Source organism: Betta splendens, chromosome 9, assembly GCF_900634795.4.
Source record: "Betta splendens chromosome 9, fBetSpl5.4, whole genome shotgun sequence".
Lineage (NCBI taxonomy): Eukaryota > Metazoa > Chordata > Actinopteri > Anabantiformes > Osphronemidae > Betta > Betta splendens.
This window is the reverse complement of record NC_040889.2, coordinates 7171693-7196595: the sequence shown is the minus strand read 5'-3', so window position 1 is coordinate 7196595 and position 24903 is coordinate 7171693. Positions and strand designations below refer to the sequence as shown.

General features: G+C 44.7%; 1 protein-coding gene across 5 annotated transcripts in view; it reads left to right on the top strand.

The window, feature by feature from the left end:
• Nucleotides 1–24903, top strand: part of grm8a (glutamate receptor, metabotropic 8a) — a 135244-nt gene that overhangs the window by 47862 nt on the left and 62479 nt on the right. For all 5 annotated transcript variants that reach the window (XM_055512153.1, XM_029163606.3, XM_055512154.1 and 2 more), the window contains one exon: nucleotides 6175–6391. In XM_055512153.1, coding sequence (XP_055368128.1) covers nucleotides 6175–6391 — 217 coding nt within the window. The remainder of the gene's footprint in view (nucleotides 1–6174; nucleotides 6392–24903) is intronic.

Here is a 24903-nt window from a genome sequence, read left to right as displayed (position 1 = left end):
CGCTTAACCAAAACTGACTTTGTACCCAGATCATGAACGCTTAAGCGTTTTTTATAGACCTTCTTGACTCTAATTTGCTGGTGATTTGTTCTATTAAGGGCATTAAAATGCTTCTCTGCTGCCACGTTGCATGATGCATGAGGCTCATTTATAAAAACAGGAATATATGCCAATTGGGCCACATGCTGGGGAGTACCTCTTTAAAACTCCACGTTGTGCTGACAGGTGTGTGTGTGTGTGTATGTGTGTGTATGTGTGTGTGTGTGTGTGTGTGTGTGTGTGTGTGTGTGTGTGTGTGTGTGTGTGTGTGTGTGTGTGTGTGTGTGTGTGTGTGTGTGTGCACCTTTGGCTGTATGACTTTATAGAGACTGAAGGACTGTATATGTACAGTGAGTTTGACTTTAGGTGGGTGTGCTTTGAGGAACCTGTGACATTTGCTGCTATAGTTGTGCAGTAGAACAGGGGAATGCACACTGGTTATGAATGTTCTCTCTGCACACACACGGGAGCCCTGTTGGATGGCACTTCTGTATATGCAGTAGGGAGACGAAAAACCAAGCGAAATCTGCAGGTGGCTGCTTTGGATTAAGTACCGTACTGTGTGTGTTCGTGCCACTGCACCGTCAGAATATATTATTCAAATAACAAAGAGAGAGGAGATAAATGCGTGTGAACCAAACCAAAGTATTTACTTTATCTCTTCCCTAGACCTGATATGTTTATTGTGAACGATGAGATCAGGTTGTTCATTTAGTTTTGAAGCCAGCCTTGCAGTAGATGTGGGCTCTCCACCTGAATCCTAATAGCTGTTTCCATTTATTACATCACACATGGATAAATATGATGGTTTCATTTTATTTCACCAACAGCTAAAACCATAGTCTATTCATTAAACTAGGGCGCGGTGATGTATTTCTTTTTTCTATTGATTGACATTTCCTGGAGGATGCGCAGCTCATGGCAGTAGTAGACCTTTTACTAACGGGGACAAACAGAAGACACAACCATGCCACAGTCAGGACTTATTGAATATGAGAAGCTGATAGCTGGATGCCTAATTCGCTGACATGCTGTTTGTAATGGTGTCATTAATGTCTGAAGCAGCTGTGAAGGAGAGCAGCAGGTTTGTGATGTGACTTGGTGTCCTTGTTTCGATGTGGGATGCTTGAGCTGTCTAACCCAGTTATAATGAGGTTTAATTGGGTAATTGTGCAGCACTGTTGATTTAATTGCAGGATATTTATGGAAGTTGCTTATTATATTATTATATATGGAATTTTGTGCACAGTCATTTTAGTAGTTTTTTATCGCTGAGCTAAAGCTTTCTTTTTTACTGTTTGTCCCTCTGTTAAACTGTGACATGTCAGAGGAATTTATAGAAGGTTATGAGGCGTTCTGCTTGTGATAGTCACTTTTATGTTCCCAAAAAACACAAGCAGTAGTTTTGCTTGCACATTTAAGTTCTTCTGTATTCGTGGAGTTCAAAGGCACGCGATGACAGATGGTTGTTTGTTCTGCACGTGACAGTGTTTGTGCTGGTCCCAAGATATATAATACAGAGTAATTGAGACTGCGCATGTGTGTGTGAGACAGAGAGAGAGTGAGCGAGAGAGCGAGCCGATCGATTGACTGGGTTCTGTTTAAAGTGCGTCGCCTCAGGTCGCTGTTCCGGCCCTCTCCAACGGTCTCACCCCAGTCACGGAGCCATGTGTGCACAGACACAGATGTTACCCGAAGGTTCGTGCACTGTCCATCAATGTATAGATCCTCGCAAATGACCCAGAACATATTTCAATTCACTTTTGCCAATAGCATGTCCACCATGTTGGTATTTCAATCTTCTGGAGGGGTTGCAGTGTATGACACTCGAGCTTATCAACTATGATGATGCTCTCATAATTAATTTTATGTTGTAGCTAGCCAATGTCGCTAGTCCCTGTAGCAGTCTTTGCAACAGAGGCTGCAGGAGCGAGGTGGCCTTGCAGAGCGATTCCCATGGCTTCAGTGGGGAGACACCTTCAGACTAATGCTGTCTGTGTTACAGTGTGCGTTGGGCTGCTGCAGAAAGGCTCAAGGCACTTAATGGCTCAGCGAGGCGTTGCTTCAGTAATTCACTCAGTTCCTTGCTTATACTCCCAGTTAATCTCAGTGTCTATGGAGGCCCGAGACAATCAATGAGTCTGTTCTAATCTGTCACAGCCTTTGGGTTTTCTGCCTTTACTCATCTATGCGCAGACATGTATGTGTATATTACACATCCCTTATTATGTGTCTCATGTTCCTGTGCCAACATACTGTTGCAATGTATGACGTTGTAATGACGCTTCAGAATAATCCAAAAATTGGACTCAAATCCGGACCAGGAAAGAGAGACAGACATGGAGGCAGAAGACCAAAAGCGAGACAGATGGCCCCAGACTCAGACAGATTTAGACAGAGTGAGAGACACAAAACTCTCAGCCCCAACAGTCTTCATCCTGGTAAATTAACTTGGTGAGCTCTCGCTGTGTGCCATTCCTCTCCTCATTAGACAGAGACCATGGCTGGCTGTTGCAGGTCTGAGTCAAATTTTGAGCAAGTAAACAACTCTCCAGGCTGGCTCGCAGCCAGGGCTTCAGATGGCTCGATCAATTTACACTATGTGTGCCTTACTTTTCTTCTATTCCCTCGCTCCGATATCACAGCTAAATTTGTTTCGGCTTGATCTGAAAACCAGAGTCTCATCTAGAGTTTGTTGTTGAGCTCCCAAAACCGCTGCACAAGGCTAAATCTGAAAAAGATAAGGGCATGTAATGGTTTGTGCACATCCGTACGTGTGCATGTGTTTCGTTTAATCAACCCAGATTAACCACTGTAGAGTTAGTTACAGTAATGGTCACCATGCGTGTGTGTGTGTGAAACAGGGAGCCTGTGCATGTGTGTAATGCAGTGGGGTTAATTAGCTTCAGACCACTGCCATCTATCAAGCTAATGCTCAGACTCTGGCCATGACAGCTCCATTACCGCCACACACACACACACACACACACACACACACACACACACACACACACACACACACACACACACACACACACACACACACACACTCATCATGCGTGCATGCTCTCGTGCTGTCCGCACACATTATTAGATACTGTATCAGATGCATAACTATGTTTTTCACACAACCACACAGTGTCATTAACACATAATCAGTCTCTCAGTATGGGTGTAGATTATTTTTCATCTTTGTCAAGCTGTGGTTAAAGGACCACTTCAGGACCTTGTTGATCATGTGTCGGCTCTGATGCATCTAGTTTTCGTGGCGCAACTAATGAGTCCAGAACATACAGATATTTCATTTTTTTGATTTATGAATAGCATATTAGAGTTTGCCTGTGAAGTGATGGATAATGTCAGACATCCCCTACAATGGACCCCTTTCACTAGACCTCTCTAATACAACCGAGCAACATTTATTTCGTAGTAACCCCCAGCTTTGGATTCTCTGCAAGAACAGGTACAATTTGGACAAGTTAACGTCTTCAATATCGGTCCCAACTGGAAAGTCCCAAACATAAGCCGCTGGCCTGGATCATTAGGTCTGTTAAAGTTCACATCCGCCTGCTAGTTATCTGGTGAGCTCCCAAGTGGGGCTCAGCCTGATCTATAGTGAGGGATGAAACTGTTCCTCACTATTGCCAAAGTCATTAAAGAATAGACGGCCTGACTTGGCTGTCAGGGAGTGCAGGGTATTGGCTTTCGCTGGTTTCACTCCCTCTCTGTTCAATAAGTACATACTGGTGAGGATCATGGAGCTATTAGGAGTATTTACAAGTGCACTTAAGAAAAATGAGGCATCATCAGTGTAAAGGTGCACATTGATTGTTTTCATGTGGCGAAAAGATATTAGGATGTGCTGTTTGAGTAATGTTTCCTTGGAGGAGAATGAGTGTTTCTTTATTTTAGTGTTTTCAGTGTGATTAATTGTCTATTTAAGCCCAAGAATCAAGATTTAATATCTGTGCTGCGAAATGGCAATTTGACCAGCTCCACAAGGGCAGCCTCACAGCATGATGTAGATTTAGGTTTGCTCCAGAGGAGAGTTTGGCCTTTAATGAGTTGGAGGTTTAGTGGGAAGGGTCCAGAGACATCCGCTGCAGTGCAGTAAACTGGTTTGAGTTTTTGGCATCTGGGGAGCCCAGGTCGATACATGTTGTTAAGACAGGGAATTTCTGCATAGAAGCTCTGTAAACGCTCGCTGCAGCCTCACTTTACTCCGTTGATAAGTGTTTCTGGGAGCAAGAACGTGTTCCCGATGTTAATTGAAACCGCACGTTCAGACTGTCCCTTTTTCTTTTTTATCACTCACCCCCCTTTTCCCTCACACACACATTCATTAAACAGAATGGAATTAGGGGGATTGGAGGCATAATCTTCTTCTCCAGCAACGTGGGGGGAACCGAGCTGTTAATTTCCCGCCTCGAACTACAACGCCGGCTCCGCTTGCTTTGAAAAAGGTTGAGTCACTTAAATCAGCCCATGAATGATTTACGCCACTCAGATGTCACACGCTCTGAGGAGTGCGCAGTGTAAGTAGATTATTGCACATATACATATCTTTTTGTCATAATATTAATTTTTTTAGCAGACAGTTCTCTACAGTTTTCATTTGTCTCTGCTCCTCCCTCCCTTACTGAGGAATGGCAATGCAGTGGATTCAGGTGTTCTTGTGTTTTACTACATCCGATTTCAAGCTCTACAGCAGAATAGCACAATATTAAAGTAGCAGCGTTTCCCAGGTCGCAGGGTTACTTTCCCTATTGTTGTTGTAAACAGACAAATATCTCATCTTCCCTCAGCCGTGCATTAATTTCTGTTTGAAATGGATATTCGCTGATTTAAATGCACATAGTAACCGGGCAAGTGAAACGGCAGAGCCACACACACACACACACACACACACACACACACACACACACACACACACACACACACACACACACACACACACACACACACACACACAGAGGGACAAACATGCACACAAGTTGTTTTACCAAATGGTTTTCCCAGTTCACCCAGCTTTGATTTTTTCACCTTGTCTTTTTATTCGTGTTTCTTCATCCTTTATGAATCATTCACATGGCATTCCCTGGCAGAGGAGACTAGTAACAGTAACCAAGCGTCTCAGACACAGACAGACAGACACTCCCACCAAGAGATAAAAAGTTACGAAATAGCAAAAGAACAAAGTAGTTGCTCGAAAATTAGGTCTCCGACTGCTGAGAATCATTAAACACTGTCCTCGATGTTGTTCCGTGATCAATGCTGTGGAAGTGAAACACATTAGCTCTTTGCTTTTTGCTCAGGTGGTATGTTGTTACTGTAAGAAGTCATTTTGTCTTCACTGGGGCCCAGGAAAGAGGAATTCATGCTGCAGAGCCGCAATATAGAAAATGCCTCAAAGCCCCCGAACAGATCCATGACCTTTTTAAAATGACAGGCAAGTGTGGAAGCAGGGTGGCAGGAACTTCAGATGGGGCTCGTAGAGAAGAAAGACAGCGAGTAATGGACTTTAAAAAAATTCCAGTGACACGCTGTCGTGTTTTGCTGATTGAAGAGGAGTCCGTTTGTTGGTGCGTGTGGTTAGTCGACGGACCTCGTGCTTTGGTTTCAACCAGCACCTCAGTCTTTATTCTAGTAAGTGCCAGCGAGCTGCCTGTGTGTGTGTGTGTGTGTGTGTGTGTGTGTGTGTGTGTGTGTGTGTGTGTGGTCACTCTGTCAGCCTCTCTCCCTCTTGTCTGTCTGGTCCCCGTGTCTTGTCTTCTGTGTCACATCTTCTGCTCTTGGTTGTGACACCGTCGTAGAAAAACCACCAGCCCTTGAACTTTTTGTTTCCTCTCCGACGCTTTAACATTTCCAGTTATTTCCAGTTGTTTGCCTTTCTTCTCACTTAGCCTCAAATCTTTTGTCTGTAGGATCTGTTGAATTTCAAAATTTATGATGACAACTGCCTGCATGCCAAAGAATTATTAATCACTGTAATCCAACATGGAGAAAGCATTAAAAAGTATTTAATTGACTTACCTTTACTCTTGTGAATCTAAATGTATTATTTATAAAACATGTTTGCAGTTATAACAGGCCAAGATTGATGTCTTCTCCTCTCTCCTCCCTTTACTTGTCAAGATCCCTCAGATCAGCTACGCCTCCACGGCCCCAGAACTGAGCGACAACACTCGTTACGACTTCTTCTCCCGAGTGGTGCCGCCGGACTCTTACCAGGCCCAGGCCATGATGGACATCGTCACGGCGATGGGTTGGAACTACGTGTCCACGCTGGCCTCGGAGGGCAACTACGGCGAGAGCGGCGTGGAGGCGTTCATCCAGATCTCGAGGGAGACCGGTAGGAGCCAGCCTCGTTTGCTTTATGTCCATATTATGGGTAGCGTTGGAGGCCTTGTGGCCGTGTGTTCAAGAAACTTTCATACAGGTAGAAGTAGTTAAATACACTTAAGCACCCATGAGCATTCTCTCACTCAATATAGGTTGTAATTTGACTGGACTTAAGTGAATGCACAGCAGAAGCCTACATCCTTTCTATAACGAGCCTGGTTTTCCACTTTCCCTTCCACTGTTCGGACATAATAACTATGATATGATGTACGTAGTACACTTGATACATGACACACGGTCAGTGGCTCCAGCCTGCAATTCAAGAAACATGTTGTTTAAATCTCTAGGGAAACTGCAGGGGAAATTTACTCTTAGGGGAAATTGCAGGCTGCAGATTGCCAACTGCGGTAAGAGAGCTGAAACCGAGCGTTATCACAGCAAGCGTCTGATGGACAAGTGCAGCCATCTTCTTTCTTTTTAGCTCCGTATGTACAGTATGTGATTTGGCTTCAAGTTGCTGCAGAAACGTTCCCTGCCATGCATATTGGAGGAATCTGCTCTGGGCCCCGGAAATGCTTCTTAGCGATGCTTTGTGTCCTGTATGAAAACATTCGCTCTTATTATATGCCTTTAACTTGTCACCTGAGACAGAATAGATTGTTGCCCAAAGTAAATTGCCAAGAGTTTGCACTTCATCACGCCGTAGTGGCGAGGCGAGAGAAATGACAAGGAGTAAATGAGAGTGACAGAGACACGGAGAGGGAGAGAAACTCCGGAAGATGGATCGCTTGTCGGGTTTGATGTGAGACTTAAAAGCACGGTCCCTGTGGTCCTGAGAGCTTCCAGTTTGGGTGAACACGGCTTCAAATCAGTTTACGAAATCTTCCAAGTGATGTTGACACATCAAAATGCTGTCGGTTTCAAGTGTTTATTGAAAACACATCACGTTGGATGTTGACAAATATTTACAGACTGACGGGGATAAAGAAAGATGCAAAGAAGCCATTTGAGGGAATATTCTCTTGAAATCCTTATTTTTATGACGCTGTTGAATCCTTTGATCCTGTCCCTCCCCACCCTCATTGTTTTCCGCTTTCTGCTGTGCACGTCTGAGTCCACCCGTCTCTTCCTCGCCGCGTGCTTGCCCGCGCTGTGCTGTGGCAGTCAGCACATACAGATGTTGACTGGGGTGTCAGCTGAGAGTGGCCAGTGTGCCGCTGCAACGCGTAAAGCAATCCTCAGCAAGTGTGTGCATTTGGTGTCCTGGCAGTCAGCAGATAGTCCACTCTCACACCCTTTGTGTGTGCGCTTGCAGGAGGGCGACATGCTGTGACAGCAGTCAGTCGGCTGTTTACTCTGTGGGCCTGCAGATGCAAAGGATGGGCACGCTCGCTAAGGGAGGGGGCCCAGAAGGACAGCAAAGGCTGAGGCTGTGCGTGTGTACTCCACCGGGAATCAAGCTGTAAGGTGGTAGACGCTAGCAGGGGAACGGGATAAGGAAGGAACGGCCACAGAATAATGATGGGGGCTCGAATATAGATGCACAGCCACACACACGCAGCTCCACACGCGATTTAGCGACACAGGTGAACGTCTGCAGACACCCCGACACGCAGAACCACAGGGACTTCCTAGATGATTATTTTTGTGATTGCAGTGTAATGATTGCAGCTTACAAGGCGCTCTGCATACCGATACCACACATCCATATTAATTGGCGTGCGCCGCTTCTCGACTCTCGTGTGCGTGTGCATATTAATAATCCCAAAGTTTCAGCAGATCCCTGAGTCCTGTTAGCGCAAGTCAGGGGTCACAGGCTGCGCGCGAGCGTGCGAGGGCCGGTTGCAGCTGCTTGAGTCCCGCCCCGTCATAACGTGGAGAGTTAAACCTTGTATTCTCCAGCAGCGTCTTTGAAAGGGATTATGCTCTATTTATGTTTGCCGTTCCACAGCTGGGGCTCTGCTCTACTCCCAGGAGAAGATGTGCAGAAAAATTCTGCACAACTAATTTTTCAGCCACTCAGCAGTCAGCAAAATCTTTTTGTTTCCAGAGAACCGCTTCAGGGAAAACTTTATAAATAACTTTATAGTCGAAGCTACAGTAGAGTGTGGATGCGAACCCTGGATGTCGGAGTCTGAGGAGGCGTCGGCAACCAGCAGCAGATCAATTCACAGGTGGAAGGACGATGGGCATCTGTTAAAACAGGACTGAGCCGGTCCTGAGCGGATGCGGGCGGCACATCTGTAGGGCGGGAAGGTCAGTCGGGCAGATTTTAGTGGAGCATCTCGACATCTGTTGGATGGATTTTCCTAGTATTCCCACGGGATGCATTGCGGGCACACAAGCTGTAATCACAAACATCAGGTCACAGTGTAAATGGCTGCAGGAAGTATGCTGCACATTGAAACTGAAATATTCCTGTCAGTGTCGGTGCTTAATGCTAAATGATTTCAAACCACCGCTGGAGCTCCAGGATCTCCTGGATATTTTTCACGAACGCCGTTAAACTGACACTATGACTTGTTTACCCGTTGAAGCAATTCACTTATGCTTAAACTTCTAGACAGCCGTCTTATCACAGTGCATGTGCAGTAGTCCGACGTGTCTGCAGCTCGTTTATCCGCGCCTGCATCCAGAAATCTATATATTCTCTGTGACTTTTTAGTGTTATTACCCCCAGCCATGGTTTTCCAGTCATGCAGAACTAGTAACAGACACAGCTCCATGGGCATGGACCAAACATGTTTGCTCATCATCGGCTGTTTACAGGCCGACTGTATAATGCAGTGTTTCTGCTTTTGTACACAGTAAGCCCCGACGTAGCCCAGCGATCAAAGGTTAATGAACAAATAATGCAAAAGTCAACTTGTGGGAGATTTGCCAGGTAGCTTCAAAGGGCACACAGGAAGCTAGTGGCTAGTGGCAAAATGTGCATCAGACAGACTATTAGCAGGGAGAAAACAGAAGTGTCTGTATTTATTGCCTGAAGAGGAACTATTCTGAAGCGTGGATGTGATTTCATTTAGTTGTGTAATTGTCACACAACAAGCGCCGGGAGCAGGGCAGTCTGCGTATTCCCCAGGCTCCCTGCTGCTGACCCTAGCTATGAAATGGCAGCATATGGCGCTGGCTCTGAGAGGCTACGCCCTCTAATATGGAGCAGCGTTCTGGGCTCCTCTGAAGCAGGGGGCGGAGGTGTGCTTCCCACAGACAGACACAGAGCATCTTTTAAACCAAGTCACGGCACTTTCTGCTTTCCAGTACCCTGCCTCGCCTCCTAGTGGAATCCATCTGGGATTAAAAGCACCACGTCGACAGGCAAACACACTGCAGACAGTGAGGGAGGACTGTGTGGCGAGAGACCGGGCCTCTCTGCTAATAGTCACCTGCTGCTGACTCCACCCACCGTCCACAAGCTCCTCAAGGCAGGAAGGAAGTGAGCGGAGGAAGAAGGATGGGAGAAAATAATTAAACGTTTATCTCCACATTGGTTTAATTACTTCTCTGGCTCTAAACCAATCTTCTGCCTTTTTGCTCAGCGTTGCCTCTTTGGTTTGCTTACGGTCCACTCTTAGCCTGCGCGGCGGCGGAGGCGGCGCTTGTTATGATCCCAGTCTTGCTTCAGGCTTGTGTTGTTTTAGGAATCACTGTTTAATTGAAATGCATTGTGATGGATGTTACAAATTTAATACTGCTATTATATAAGCATGTAGGAAAATCACTTACCTTGCATTATAAAATGATGGTATGTAATTATTCACTGAATGAATTAGCAACGCTTTTATGTAGTTACACTTTCAGCATTATAAATATGATAAATGTCATTTAATACGCTTTTCACTAGCTGTGATCAAATTGAATATGTGCTACAAGACACTCACCTGACAATGTGTATCCCTGTGGTTGAGTCTCTTGTCCTTGATTGCACTCCCCTCACAACTTAAGACAATTCATCTCACAGACACACACAGGGAGCGCAAACATCAGCTCATCCATTTGTGACTAATTACACCAGCGTTGGTTTTCATCTCAAGGTGAAGCTGTCTTTGTTGTTGTTCATGAAAGGGCCCCAGCCACACGCCCGTGCGCCTTTGGTTTGCTGTCTGCCTTGCGTTTGTGCATTTAGTCCAGAGTAAGTATATGAAATGTGTGCGTGCATCTCTGTGGCTTGGATCGAAACTGGTAGAATTCTGTTTGTTTTGTCTTACTGCTCGAAAATGGCTTTCACTTAAAATTATGAATTATCTCCAAAAAGGTGATTAACGTTCTTCCGCGTCTCCAGGTTCTATTAAAAGCCTGCTGATGTTAGCCCTACGCTGCCAATCTCTCACCTGGGTGGAATTGACAATATCTATTAGAAGTTAACAGCCCTCTGTGGATGGCATTAGTATTGCCAGAGGACGTCTAGGGATGGTAATTATTACCTGAGCAGCTCTGTGAATATCATTCCATCCAGCTGAAATAGCCTTTTTTTTTAGTAATTTCCCCAATCTCCCCAAGATCAAGTGGAGCAGAAATTACCTGCTGATTCCTAGAAATCTCAGGTGTTGCATGCGATTCTTTTCCAAACCTCCTCAGTATTTTTAGTCATGTCTCAGTGATCACTAGTGGTTGGGAATCGGTGGAATAATTGGATTTGCCTCATACAAAGCCGTTTGCTGATATGCATTATTTTACAGGCCTTGTAGCAAGGGACAGAAATTCTTCTTTTTTAACAGAGTTGTAATGGTTTGACTTGAAGACTTGAAGAAGTTATGTTCCCCACGAGACCGGAGGCACGATGACACGTACAACACACCATCTGTGTCGCGTGGTGTCGTACATATATAGTAAGGAGCTGTGAGTTATTTTGTTCTCTATTACATGTATAGTGTCCATTTCAGCTCCAGTGGTTTTCTTGACAGAGGTGAGAACTTCTTAAATTCCCTCGTGTGTGAGGGAGAGCGGCTGCTGGTTGGACTAATGCACAGGTAGAGGGTGAGAAATGTGTGCGCCCTGGATTCTCTGTCCTGTTTGGCCTCTTCCAATCCAAGAGATCAGGGCAGAAAAAAATAGAAAAAATAAAAAAACACACTTGACAGTTGCTGCTAAGCCCCAAAAGTAATTTCAGCGATATTATTGCACTGGTTGGTAGACGTAGGTGTGTGCTTTTGTGTGTGTGCGCGCATGTTAGCAAAGTGCATTTGTGTGTTTTTCCTCTGATGTTATGGACGGGTGTTTGTCTGCGTGAGCATCCAGGTGAGTTGGTGTGTGTTGGCGCGCACGTGTGTGCCGGTGTGATTTGTGTCCGTGTGCTGTTTTGATGTTCCTGCGTGTTCGGGGGACTCTGCGCAACTTAAAAGCACTTTCAAGCTTCTCCACTGTTCTGCTCCAGTAAGTTAAGGACGTTTCACACCCCCCCCCCCCCCTTTCCTTCCTCATCTTATTTTGTGTTTTTCATCTCTGTCTGCAGAGGGGCTCTGGGGCCACGGTTAAAATAAATGACAAGAACCAATGTTGGCTGGCCTGCTCCAAGAAAAGTAATACTTGTTTGACCCTAAAACCTCAAGGTGCTTTGAGAGTTCCATCTAGAACTTGGCATCTTGTTCTGATAGGAAAAGGATAGTGCCGACACAAACAAATGTTGTAATAATATTGATGGAAACATACAACATGGACACATGCGGTATATGAGATCATTTTCCCCTGTAGACAGAGCAAACACAGATGAAGCTTATTTCATGTCTTTGAATGACTCGACTCCTTCTCATTTAAAAGCAATCCTCTTTCATTGCATCGAGTAAAAAAAGAAACAGTGTCGCTATTGTACAAACTGTCACTTGGATGATTTTGAGAAAAGGCTTAACATAGCTTAGTGGCTCTAAGTTCGGAGCATCGTTTGTAGGAAATTAGAGTTATAGTCGCAGATTAAAGGAGAATTTAACTTTGAAGTTGTCGGCTTCTCATGATCACATTCAAATCTTTGTATGTTGATGCAGAACTGCGGTGAGGACTGCTCCTTGTTTTTATTCGCAAATGAGGGACTTATGTGTAAACAGGCCAATGACGAACATCAAAAACACTGCAAACAGGGAAAGTATGAAGAGTCTGTAATATAATGGGAGTCTGGCTGTGTTGTGACTGATGCTGTTAGACTCTTTTCTCAGTAAAACGGATTGAACCCCAATTAGAAACCAGTCCTACTGTAGATAATAAGACTTCACCAACACCTAATCCTTAATCTTAATCAAACGTTACTAAATGCGGTGGGTGATGGCGGCTAATAAATCAAAGCTAGCTATGATGCATAGGCACAGACACAGACACGTAGCATCCGTCTGGATGCTGCTCACGCGTTCACACGCCGCCACACATGCATAGCCCAGCGGGCTGACGGATGGCGAGCTGGCACAGGCTGATTAGCTGGGAGTGAATGGGGCAGAATTACAACAGTGTCCACGCTGCGGTTGCATTGTTCCTCTGACAACGATCCATTGCGATGGATCGCTGGAATGCCGAGATGCAGGAAGAGTAATCAATGTTTTCCATCTGTCTTTCTGCCGTTTTTATTTCTCTCAAACCATTTCGAGTCTCTTATCTGAGTCTTTTAGTGATTTCTATCTCCTCCATCATTCTCTGGATCCTTTATTGACCTGCCATGCTCTGACCTTTTCATTATCCTGTCTTTTGTTGAGGTGCAGCAAGTGGCTTAAAGCACTACAGGAGTTTTGTGAATGAAAACATTGACAGCCATATTTATTGTCACCTGCAGTACAGTGAGATTCACAGTAGCAGTACTAAAAGCGTAACCTTTGGAACGCTGTGTTGCTTTTATAGAATGAAATAAAATGGGCTTATGACTCTGCAATCCAATCAGAGATGATGATGCAAACTGAAAAGCGGGTGGCACTGTGCGTTAGCGTCTTTTTAACGTCTCCGTTGACCTGTCCCCCCTCAGGTGATGTCACCCGGAGGAGTTCCTTGGCAGCGGAGATATGTTAATAGAGGGTGGCAGCAGGAGGTTTAATGCTAACATCCATGTACTCCCCAGATTGTAATTATAGGAAGCAAATTGAAAATCAGTGAAGTCACACTTTAATGTCACCAGTCAACCATCTGAAGCTCCCTCCAGATGTTCGCTGTAGAAACGTTAAATATGGAAATGTCATCCCAGGATTGAGCTTGTGTCAAGCTAAAAGCAGTGAACAGGATTTTCAGCTTTAACAGCTGCTTTAAGAACTGCCCCACTACTTTTCTGCTTTGCATTCATTTCCTTTCTGTGGTAGTTCCCTCTATCGTTCTGAGCTGTTAGTCCCTTCTGTCTCACCTGTCCCACCCTGTGTCATCCTTCTACACACAGTATGTTCCCAGATCCAAATAGATAAAAAAGCACATGCGAAATTACAAACTGAATATGTATCTGTAAGATATCAACATATTAAAGGCTGTGCCCACAGCGAAATCATCTAAAACTGGGTTTTATGTCTTTAAGAATTCAGTGTGAAGATTTTGATGTGTGGCCCAGGCGGCATAATTAAATGTAGACAGATGTAAATGTGCATTGACTGTAATGAGTTGGGAGACGTTAAAGCAGAATAGGAGCTTGGCATATACAGTTTGACTCCTGAATGACAGACAGATGGATGGAGTGCACCGACGTGCATTTTCCCACAGTCTCCTCCAGGAAAAATGAGCCCCCCTCATGTGATGCAATCCTCTGGTCTGAGCCCGGCTTCAGACACCACACCCTCTCAGACTGTTTTAAGCCCTAGCACTATCTAAGTTGTGAAAAGGAAATTCTCACCTATCAAAGTCCCGTTCTTTCTTACGTACGTTGGCTGCCCTCATATTTACATCTAAATGGCAGTTGATGGTGACAGAGGTAGCGGAGACCCAATTATGCGGCAGAGTCTGCGGTGGAACCGGAAAAATGATGGGTAATGGTTGAGGTTGGGAGGCATTTCCAACGCTCCCCACTCTAACAAACGTAACCGTGTCGCCATAGTTTGACTCTGACAGAGTAATTTATTCCCACTCCGCCAGCACGGAACCTCAGATTTAAAAGTTTCACCACTTACCCAAGCCTCCCCCATTTTTCACTCCGGAATGAAACAGTTATTATTCAAAGGAGAAATTGGAATTCATGCAGGCTTAGACAAGGCCTTATCTCATCACTTACTTTTTCTTCTGACTCTCCATTTATATTCTCCTTTTCCCCTGTTTGCTGCTTTTGTGTTTTTTATTAAATGTGAATCTCGCTCTCTCTTTGTTCTATTGCATGTGTGTTTAATTCATCTTGGGTGAAGTACTGGCTCTTTTTTTGTCTGTCTGCCTTTACTGAAGGTTCTGCTGCTACACTATAAACATGACAAATTGGTTTCTATTGATCTTTGAGTCCAAGTGATACCCTCTCAGGTCATGCACACGTCAATATGACGCTCATAATGACAACTGACCAGATGTCTTAACACCTCCAAGGTGATAATATGAAAGTTTGATAAAAGAGCAAAGGGACTGAATAAGACTAAAGAGTCTTCAAACTTAAGTAAAACAGGTTGTTTGACACATGTAATTACGTACAATCATTTGGACGCCCTGGGACAAATTCTGCCGTGATTGTGTGGTGAGCTTGTTTTATGTGTCTCGTTAGGACCTACAGCAATTAGTTTGCCAGGACTCTAGAATTAATCACCTTTGCAAACTGTCAGCTGGTTGTTTTACCTGAGCACGAGAGGCAGAGGCAAGAAGGTTTAGCTGACGCAGTGTTGGTGCAGCTGTGATGCACACAGTCATGAGAAGCAGTATTTACCTGCAGCCTCATCACTAAACCCCACATCTGACGCACGCGGAGCAACATCTGGATTCATCATTTTGGAGTGTTCACAGGTGACGTTAGGAGCCACGTGTGTGCAGGCGCCGGGTTAATATGCATTAGTAGCAGATTCTACACAGTGTTCAGTCAACCAAGGAGGCGAGGCTTAGAAGAGACGCGGCTCTGCAACAGGACAATGACCTCAAGCCAAGTTTAAGATCACAATGAGCCACTGCAGGAGCACAAGGTGAGGCTTTTACACACAGCCACCCCAGTCTGATGACTCAGCAAAACAAATGTCTTACTTCCTGTTTGCAGCCGGCAGTTTCTTTACATCTGTTCATCATGAGAGCAGTATTCAAGAGGGACTAAAAGCTTTCTGGAAAGTCTGACTGTTTAAAGACGAAGCATGATGTTTTCTGCAGCATCAGGCCACGCAGGGCCATAACTGATGCTCTTCTGTACTAACTACAGTAAGAGACAGACACACACAGTTGATGGATCTGCTGCAAGTCTACATGTAACATCATAGACGTACCTCATATTCCTTTTGTTTAGCAGAAAGATTTATTGGATTTAGAGCATTATAGAGAAGCAGGGGTGATAGATAATCCCTTAAAGTTGCTCTGTCTACAGAGCAAATAGCTTTTAAATGTTGGTTCCTAGCTTTTTCTCCCTGATTCCCCTTTTGTCCTTGTTTGCTGTCAGATGCTGACGATTCCTGTCTGATTATTGTTTCACACGTGGGGTTTGGGGTTGTGGTCATTTTTATGTTCACGTTTCTCTGGTGTTCCTCCTTCTCCTCTTCTTCTTTTCTCTCATCTTCGTCTCTCACTTATACACTCTCAAAATATTTATCCTTTGATGTGAGATTTTGAGGTTAATATGTTAATTTATGCAGTAGTTTAATTAAAGGAATGCATGATTCATATTTCATAGCTGCTTCTGAGTATTTTTATGCTCAGATCCAAGAGGTGCCATGAATCCTGACACTGCAGCAGCTTTACATTCATTTTGTGATACAGGACAGATTTATATATTGGAGAAATAGGAAACCAAAACACCTGAACAGACCCTTTTTAAATGTCTGGTTGAAATGCTTTGCTCATTCATTGATTTGTTTTTTTAAAGCCATTCTTCACAAATTATTTATTTAGTTATTTGGCTGAATTCATTACTTGAACTGTGTTTTTTGGAGTTGGCTGCTGTGTTGCTATGGCAGCGGAGACAGAGAGGTGGATGAATGCAAGCATGAAACAAAGATCGGGTGGAGCTGGCGCTTGTGGAGGAGTCATTGATGTCACTTTTGCTTTACACCAGGGAGGGTTTCCTTTCTGATCTTACCTCCTACCCATACAGTAGCAAAAGAATGCAAGCATTATTATTATGATTGTCTTTTTGTTTGGATCTCAGAAAATGACTTGGCGCTATCCATAAAGTCTCCAACTAGCACGGAAACCTCCAGGACCCTATTCTAAATTCATGAGCTAGAAAATACAAGGAAATGTGCTGCTCAACAAGCAGTGTTTGGCTACAAGCGTGTGTGTGTGTGTGTGTGTGTGTGTGTGTGTGTGTGTGTGTGTGTGTGTGTGTGTGTGTGTGTGTGTGTGTGTGTGTGTGTGTGTGTGTGTTGGCAGTGGTCGATGCCGGCCTCAGTGCACATGCCTCTGGCTGTTCTTACAGCAGAGCCGCATGCAGGAAGCCTTCAATGAAAGAGAAAAAATATATGGCTTTGTTTCCCTCTGTGGTCCGACTTTTTGTCACACCCTCGATTTTTTTTTTGTCCCTTCTGCAGGCGGTCTGCGTCTCTGCATCTCAATCTAATGACGTATTAGTAGCCTATTATGGGAGATAGGAGTTCATCTCAGAAGGTCACAGTGTTAACTCTCTGTTCCAGAGACGTCTGCAGACTTACACGTGTTTGCATCTCTGTGACTGTGAGTCTGCTGCATGTGCACATACTGTACATACACACTGTCTAAGCTCTGCTGTAGATTGCACATTCACAGTGGAAGAAGCCAAAAACCAAGTAGTTAGTGTGCTGTTCAGCCTTCTACAGATTGTACTGTATGAGCACAGCTTTGGAGGTTGTGTTCTGTATTGAACTTGTAATCGCATTATAAACCACAGGATGCAAACCACGTCCCTGTTTTTAAACTCTCGATTTTTTTTCTCACTCAAGCCTAAAAGATGAAAACCACAGCGGGCTGTGGTCATGCATATTTGTTCACACCCAAAGTTAAGTCAGTCTGTGCATGTGTGGCAGACTTGAAAGGATGTTTGTGTCTATTTTGATGTCCTGATTAGCAGTATTTATATTTAGACCACATTAATCCGCTGCGTTCCCAGGGGCCCTGACACGCACGCACACACACACACACACACACACACACACACACACACACACACACACGCACACACACACACACACACACACACACATGCACCGTCTCCTTTTGTCCCTCCCATCAACGTCGGAACCGAGTCAAAGACACATTATGAAAGATACCGAACCACAGAGTGAGCGCTGAGCTCCTTTGAGTGTGTGAGGCAACTCAAATACTCAGGCAAGTTTTGCTGGTCCACTTCTGACTCACGCTCAATGTGTTTTTGCCACCAGATATTTTGGCAGATCCCAAACTCTCGAGATATAAGAACGCGTTTGCATTTCTTTCAGACCAATAGGCAGGAGTCTTTTGCCGAAATTGCAAATGAAGCTGAGTGAATGCAAACAGATACAGTACCAGTACATTCCTCCTCCTCCCATTCTGGACCTGTTTGCTGCCTGTGCACCTGTTTTCCTCCTTCTTTAAAGTTGACTTCATCACGTGTTCCGTTGCTGTGCTGGTACCTGTGAACTGGCTTTGATGACGACCTCATCCCCAGACGCGCGTCTCCCTCCTCGCCGCATGCCGTTCCGCTCTTTGCGAGGGTTTATGTGTCGGCGCGTGTGTGCGCGCGGACCTGCGTGTGCGCTCAGAACGCATGTGTGTAACAAATCCCCGCAGCGTGATGGCCTTAAGCCCTATGTTCCCTCAGAATCACTCTGAAGAGACAAATCCACAGGCTTAGGCAAATTACACACTTACACCTGCGCCTACACACACAAGCTTTCATACTCCCATATCGTCTCTGTCACCTTCTCCTTTGCTACAACGTACACACACCTGGGTCTCCGCAGCTCCTCTCTCTCTCTCTCTCTCTCTCTCTCTCTCTCTCTCTCGCCTGTCTTTCGTCTCCCTCTGTTTCACTGGTTTGCAGTCACAGGTTCACTGAGGCGTAAAGGCGAAATGGCCTCCGCGTGGAATGGAGGGGTCGATGATTTCGGAAACACCACACTGAGCGCTAATACACACACCCGCCCGTGCACACTCACACCATGTGGGTAACACGCAGACCCTGCCAGAGCTTCGCCGGCTTTCTGTATCCCACTTCCTCCCCTATGGCGGGAATGACCATATGTCGTCATGTGGCTACACTCATGGGTGTGTGCGTCTGTGCGTTCCGCGCCGCCTCGCAATGTGTTATTTCCCAGTGTGCGAGGCTGTTCAAGGAGGGAGAGTGGCTGTGAGCAGATTGTGGTAGAAAGATTGTGGAGACCAAATGTTTGAGCAGCTTCTTCAAAATAAAATCTCCAGAATGTGGTACTGTGGTCAGTTTGCACTGTAGGGCCCAGAGATGAGTTATTAATGTCACGTCTTTTAGGTAATTCAGGTTTACATAATGGGGCAATTTTATAGGAAATAATCAGACAAACACTGAGCAATTAACATCACTGTAGGTAATTATTGTTTCTTACAATGGTTATTTCCAAGCGAGCCCTTTCATCAACTATCCTTCGACTAATTAAACTGCCTGCTTTGAATGAGCTTAATTGGTAGTGCAGCTGGCTACTAGATAATCACTCAGACTTGAAGCCATGGGGATGTAAAGCAGAGGATCATCACTGTGCTCTAGTCAGGGTTTGGTTTCACACATAACAAATGGAGCAATGCAATCTCTTAAAAAGCCCAAACTTTCTGAACGTCCTATATTAACTACTCAGCCGGGGATGCTATTTTTTTGAAACATATGCGTGAATGGTACCTTTTTAACTGTATGAATGATTTATATAACAAGGCTGGAAAGTTTTTTTTTTTCTCCAAGTTTTATTCAAATGTGAAGACATGCTAATATATTTCAGCCTACACCATGGTTTTCAGGTTATGAAGAATTATTGTAGGAGTATCATCGTGTCTGAGTCCTTTTTTAGACTGATATTGCTCCTTCCTAACATACATAGTCTGCTCTTCATCTTTCATGTGTGCAAGAACAGTGCATGTATGTCTAATATCTCTATTCAAAGAGTGGACTGTAATATTTCAGTTCATTATTTGTTGCTTTAAAAAGCCTTCTCGTCTGTAGGGACCCTCAAAGTTTCATCTTGAATGTAAATACACAAAGCAGACATGGATCGACAACTCAGGGTCCGGCCCAATTAACCAGCGGAGCTGCACTGGCATGTGAACAGAGGCGGCAGCAGCGGGATGCGGTGGGCGTTTGGTTTCAAACACCCGTGGTTTTCCTGCGGGCCGCTGCTGCTGCCGCGTTTTGTTTCACTGTTCCTACAACTGCAAACCTAAACAAGATGAACACAGACCCAGAATGAGAAGGACGGGTGATGTGGGGAGGGAGACAGAGACATCACCATCATCAGCCTCTTCGTTTCTCTCTCCTGACCGTGCTTCCCCAGCGGTGGAGGCAGACCCTGCAGTCATAGCAGGGGCTATAAATGGATGCGCGAGGGTGTAATGTTCCCAATTTCAATTTCAATTTCAGTAATATGTTGAACACGGCCCAAATAACAAAGTTTCTACACTCGAAATAAGTCCAGGGAACAGTTGTAGACAAAGTAAAGTCAGAATTAATAGAAAGCTACTGGGATCAAAAAATAAAGCATCTACTGATAAATTCATGGTTTTATCAAAAGGCCTTTTAGAAATAGAATTTTTTTCAACTTGAAAGTAGTGCTGAGCTGCGTGACCCAGGCCTCCTCTTTGTCTTTTGTTTAAATTAGGCATTCTGCGCTTGATTGTGAGTGGAATTACTTTCACCCTTGACTGACAGCGAGATTAGCTTTGTCGTATTGATCTACAGCAGCGCAAGCATCCCTGATTTACACTTCACCGGCCGGTGGCTGGACATGCTCTATGACATCCTAAATCTTCTAAAGACCGTGGACCCCTTAAATATGCCCGAGAGATGAATCGACGTAAAAGCAATTATCCCTGATTGATATCTTGTATTGAATTTATATCAAACACAGTGAAAGGACAAAGGCAAAGCAGGAAAGATAAAGGGATTTTTCATTCTGAGACAGCTGAATTGTGAATTGTACAAAAGAGGCTTAATACGAGGAGGATTTAGTGCAGCCTGATATGTTTAAATGCTCTGTACGATCCTAGAGGAGAGTAATGAGTCATCCACCAGCCTGCGTGCTGAACAGCTGATCGCACCATGTGACATCACACGATACAGCGATGACAGCGTCTACTCGCTCTCCCTCACAGCTTCTTGACATCGTGACCCTCATGAAATTTCCCCAACTTGTGCCAGCAGTTAACGCTGAACCAGAGACACTGTAATGGACTCCAGGGCAGTGGAGAGGCAGCGTCGAAGTGTCAGGTCCTAAACTTTATTAAAATGCCAGGAAGTCTCAACGGGTCAGCAGGTATGTCAGGCTGCGTGATGTCAGAAAACCCTGGGCTCAGCAGAGAAAGCAAACAGATGGGTTTAGAGCATGAATAATTTTATCTTTAAAGACAAATGAGATTAGCAAATAGAATATATATATATATCATGATAGGAGCTCTTTGGTCAAATAGCTCTAGATCACTACGCTGCAGCATGAATGCGCCACAGAATGATGGGTATTATTGCACACTGGGCTCCCTGCAGCAGAATTTTAACCCAAATGGGATGGAATCCCTGGAACGTGCCGTCGTTATTAAAAATGCACGAGTAGAGAAGAAAGAAGCAACAATAAATTAATCTCGCCTGTTTTGGGGCCACACACAGCGTGCAGTACATCAGAGAGCGCGGCACTCGTCAGAGCGGCACCAGCGCCGACGTCGGAACCCGAGGCACGGTGGGCGGACCAGCGCTGGGTCCAGGCGGCGTAGGCTGGATAAAATACGAGCCGGAGTCCTGAATGAAGGTTTAATCAGACTCTAAGATAATCATGACTTATACACCTTCAAGGTGCCGTTGTAAATCTCTGAAACATTGTCATAGCAACATAAAATTTCCTCTTCCCTCTCGACGTTGCGAGGTACATGACTCACCGTAGTAATCCACCCGGCAGGTGTGCTTGTGTCACTTTAATTGGCGAGTAAAATGTGTTGCCAGCTGACACTGGAAACCTAGAGAAGTTTGATGTCTCGATTTTTTCACTTTCGGTGCCAGAACCCACTGAGCACTGGGAGTGAGAGAGCGCTGAAAAGAACAGCTTGCGTTGTACAACTTATGCATCACACATTAAATATACTTAATTACAAGTTTCCCTGTATAGCTCAACGCAGCAGTCGCGAGGGGGAGACACTTGTGTCGCCCACTTTGAGAATACAGAACCGCTTCACAGCTTCACTGCGACGAGTGTAATGCATCAGAGAGAAACCCGAGCACTGTGGCTTCATGACAGGGTGATGATGGAGCTGTTTACTTATGTTTTTACACCACGCTCTTCTATTTTCCTGCAGCGGCTCTGTCTGGCCTCGGCAGCGTCAACAGTGTCAGCTGCCACTGCCGCTTTGTGTTCCGATGCTCGCCTCTCTACTGTATTGTTCTCCGTACCCTTCCTATTTGAGTCGTATTGTGTCGCCACAGACCCGTGTACTGCTTAAAGAAGGGCCTTTATTGCAGAGTGAAATTGAAATGAGACCGCTCTGTTTGGGTTTTCTTGATATTCAGCAACATGACGTGCCTGCTACTGTTGTGCCACGCTGTAAATATGCCGCGTATTGTTCCTACACTCAGCCTTTCTCTACACAGTAGGGCTTCTCTATGCTGCTGCGTTGGATAAATGTGGGAATCCACGGCGCTGTCAGATGCTTTGGATGGAGGCAACCATCAAATGGCGCTGCTTTCAATATTTAATAAGGTGTGACTCTGGATTAATTCAGCCCTGGTGTTTATGGAAGGAAGATGATAATGAGATTAGATGGTGCTTCTGATTGCTTTAAATACATGATCAACGCTGGAAATGGAGCCACTCTACATCAAAAACGTGATGGCATCTTTGAAAGGTCTTGTTTTTTGCTCATTAGCTATGAGACGCTATATAATTATTTAGTTGTAGTTATTATTGGTGGTTTTCAAGCGATACTCCAGCTCCCCTCAGTATCATGCTCTCACCCAGAGGATACTTGAAAGGTGGCGGTGGAAGATTTGCTCCCTGACAAAAACCACCGGCTGCTGTCAGCTTGAATTCGGTGGGATCCAGCGGCGTGAGCAATGGTTATATAGCAGGAGAGGGTTCAGCTTTCAGTGTTGAAATGTTGTCACCCCTGGACTCCATTGAAACTGACATTAAGTTGGCTGTTTTTAAAAATATAAACCCATCTCGCTGGTGTCCTGTCATAGTCCGAGGAAGTTGTGGCAGTTTTTCGCAGGTTTCACCACCTTCACCTCAGCAGGATGTTGCCAGTCAGCTGCCGTTGGGCAGCCGTGTCAGCAAAAAGATGCTTGGCTGTGTGGTTTTGGTTAATTCTCCTGTTACTTAGACTGTGTATATGCTTATGCAAGTTACTATATATGTTACACTTTTCTTGAGACCTCAGGGTCCGTCTTTGCCTCCCTGTGTCTCTGGATACTGTACCTCTGTAATTGGCTGGCAGGTCTGAAATATGGCTGTGTGTGTGTGAGAAAGAGCAGGAGCTAATGAAGGCCCATAGGAAAGTCATTATTGTAATCGTGCATTAAGGTGATTCCTGCTTAGACATTCCCTAAAAGACGCACTGCAAGAAGGATCTGAGCCATTTATTAGCGCCCTGTGTGTGTGTGTGTTTTCATCACATGCTTGTGCACCGTTTTGTGTTGTTTGTGTGTGCACTGACCTGTGTATGTGCACACATTAATAACCATTCAGCTTGTTTTGTCAGTTAAAGCCCATAGTGAGTAGAGTGTGGCCAGCCGGGTTCTTCTTCAGCAAGTTAAGGCTTATGCTGTACTGACTTTAATTAGCAGCCAAGGAGCGTGTGTTTCAGTGTGTGTGTGTGTGTGTGTGTGTGTGTGTGTGTGTGTGTTGAGGAAGTGTGTAAAATAATTAGTGTGTTTAGGTTGTTGCCTGGCTTTCCAGCACTGTATTTTGTCCACCCAAATACACACACGTGGTTGGAAATTGAGCTTTTTATAATCCCCACTGCATGTACACAGAAAACTCCTTTATTTAAACAGCATTATCTCGGTTGCACCACACGTTTCTTCCTCATTTTATTTATTTACAACTGTTGTTTCAGTCGGATACTTGTCAGTGGGAACGGATTTTGAAGGAAATATGTAAAAACATGAGGCGAAGGCACACATTAGTGGAAATAGGCCAAGCGCACACACACAGACACGCATACAAACACAGAGCTGCAGTGACAGCTATGACAGAACGGACTGTTTAGCAGAGCATCAGGCAGTTCTCCTGAGAGTGCTTAAACAGAATACCTGATCACGCAATTACCATGGAAAGAGCAGCGATGCCCTGTGTGTGTGTGTGTGTGTGTGTGTGTGTGTGTGTGTGTGTGTGTGTGTGTGTGTGTGTGTGTGTGTGTGTGTGTGTGTGTGTGTTGTCTCCCTCTTTCTGTAATGGAAGAATGGAAGTCCAGCTTCTCCCTTGAGATTGTGCCTTTTAGACTGAAGTCACATAATGGTGGTGCTGATCACTTGTTTACTACACGTTGAAGACAACACAGGATGCATGTTCATGTACTCACACTGGGGTTTTGTGTTGTATGATGCCATGAACATCAGAACAGAAGTGACAGCAGAAACTGAATCACTGACCTTTCGCATACACACGTGAGTCAGTCCAAGATTAGGATTTGCTGGCGTCATCCACTGTATCTTGAAGCAGGTGAAGCTAAACTGCTTAAGAAGTTTCCATTCAGTCATTTCCTGTACTTCAGGTCTGAAGCTTAATTGAGCCCAATTGAAAACACCTGTGTGTCCAAATTAAAAACTACATTTTACATAACTGTGCTTCCTGTCGTAAACCGCACATAATGATGCTTTCACTTTTGATTTCTCCGATTTGTTTGCCATAATTATACAGATGTGGTATTTGTTGATTAAAGGTAATTGATTAAAATGCTAAATAGAAAACACTTGACGATTGCTTGTGTGCAATTTTGTGTAATAACAGTGTGCTCGTCCCACCGGAGAGGTTCTTAATTTATTTTCAGCACTGACATTTTCCTTAATTTAGATTCTGCACCTGGTCATTGTTCAGCTGTTGAGCCTTCACAGCAGATATGAAATGATCACATCTTATTGTTTTTCCACCACTTTATCTGTACCCCGGGCGTTTTAACGAAGGACAAACAAGTACAAGGGCAAAGCACTTCTCTGTTTTCACTGATTCAGTGAAATGTAAAACGAGAGTGAGAGATTTGGGGAAGAGGGAGAGACAGGGGTTGATGGCCTGTGAAAAATAGAAAGGGAACAAGGTAAGAGACAGAGAGGGTCATTCGAACATGGGGAGGCTT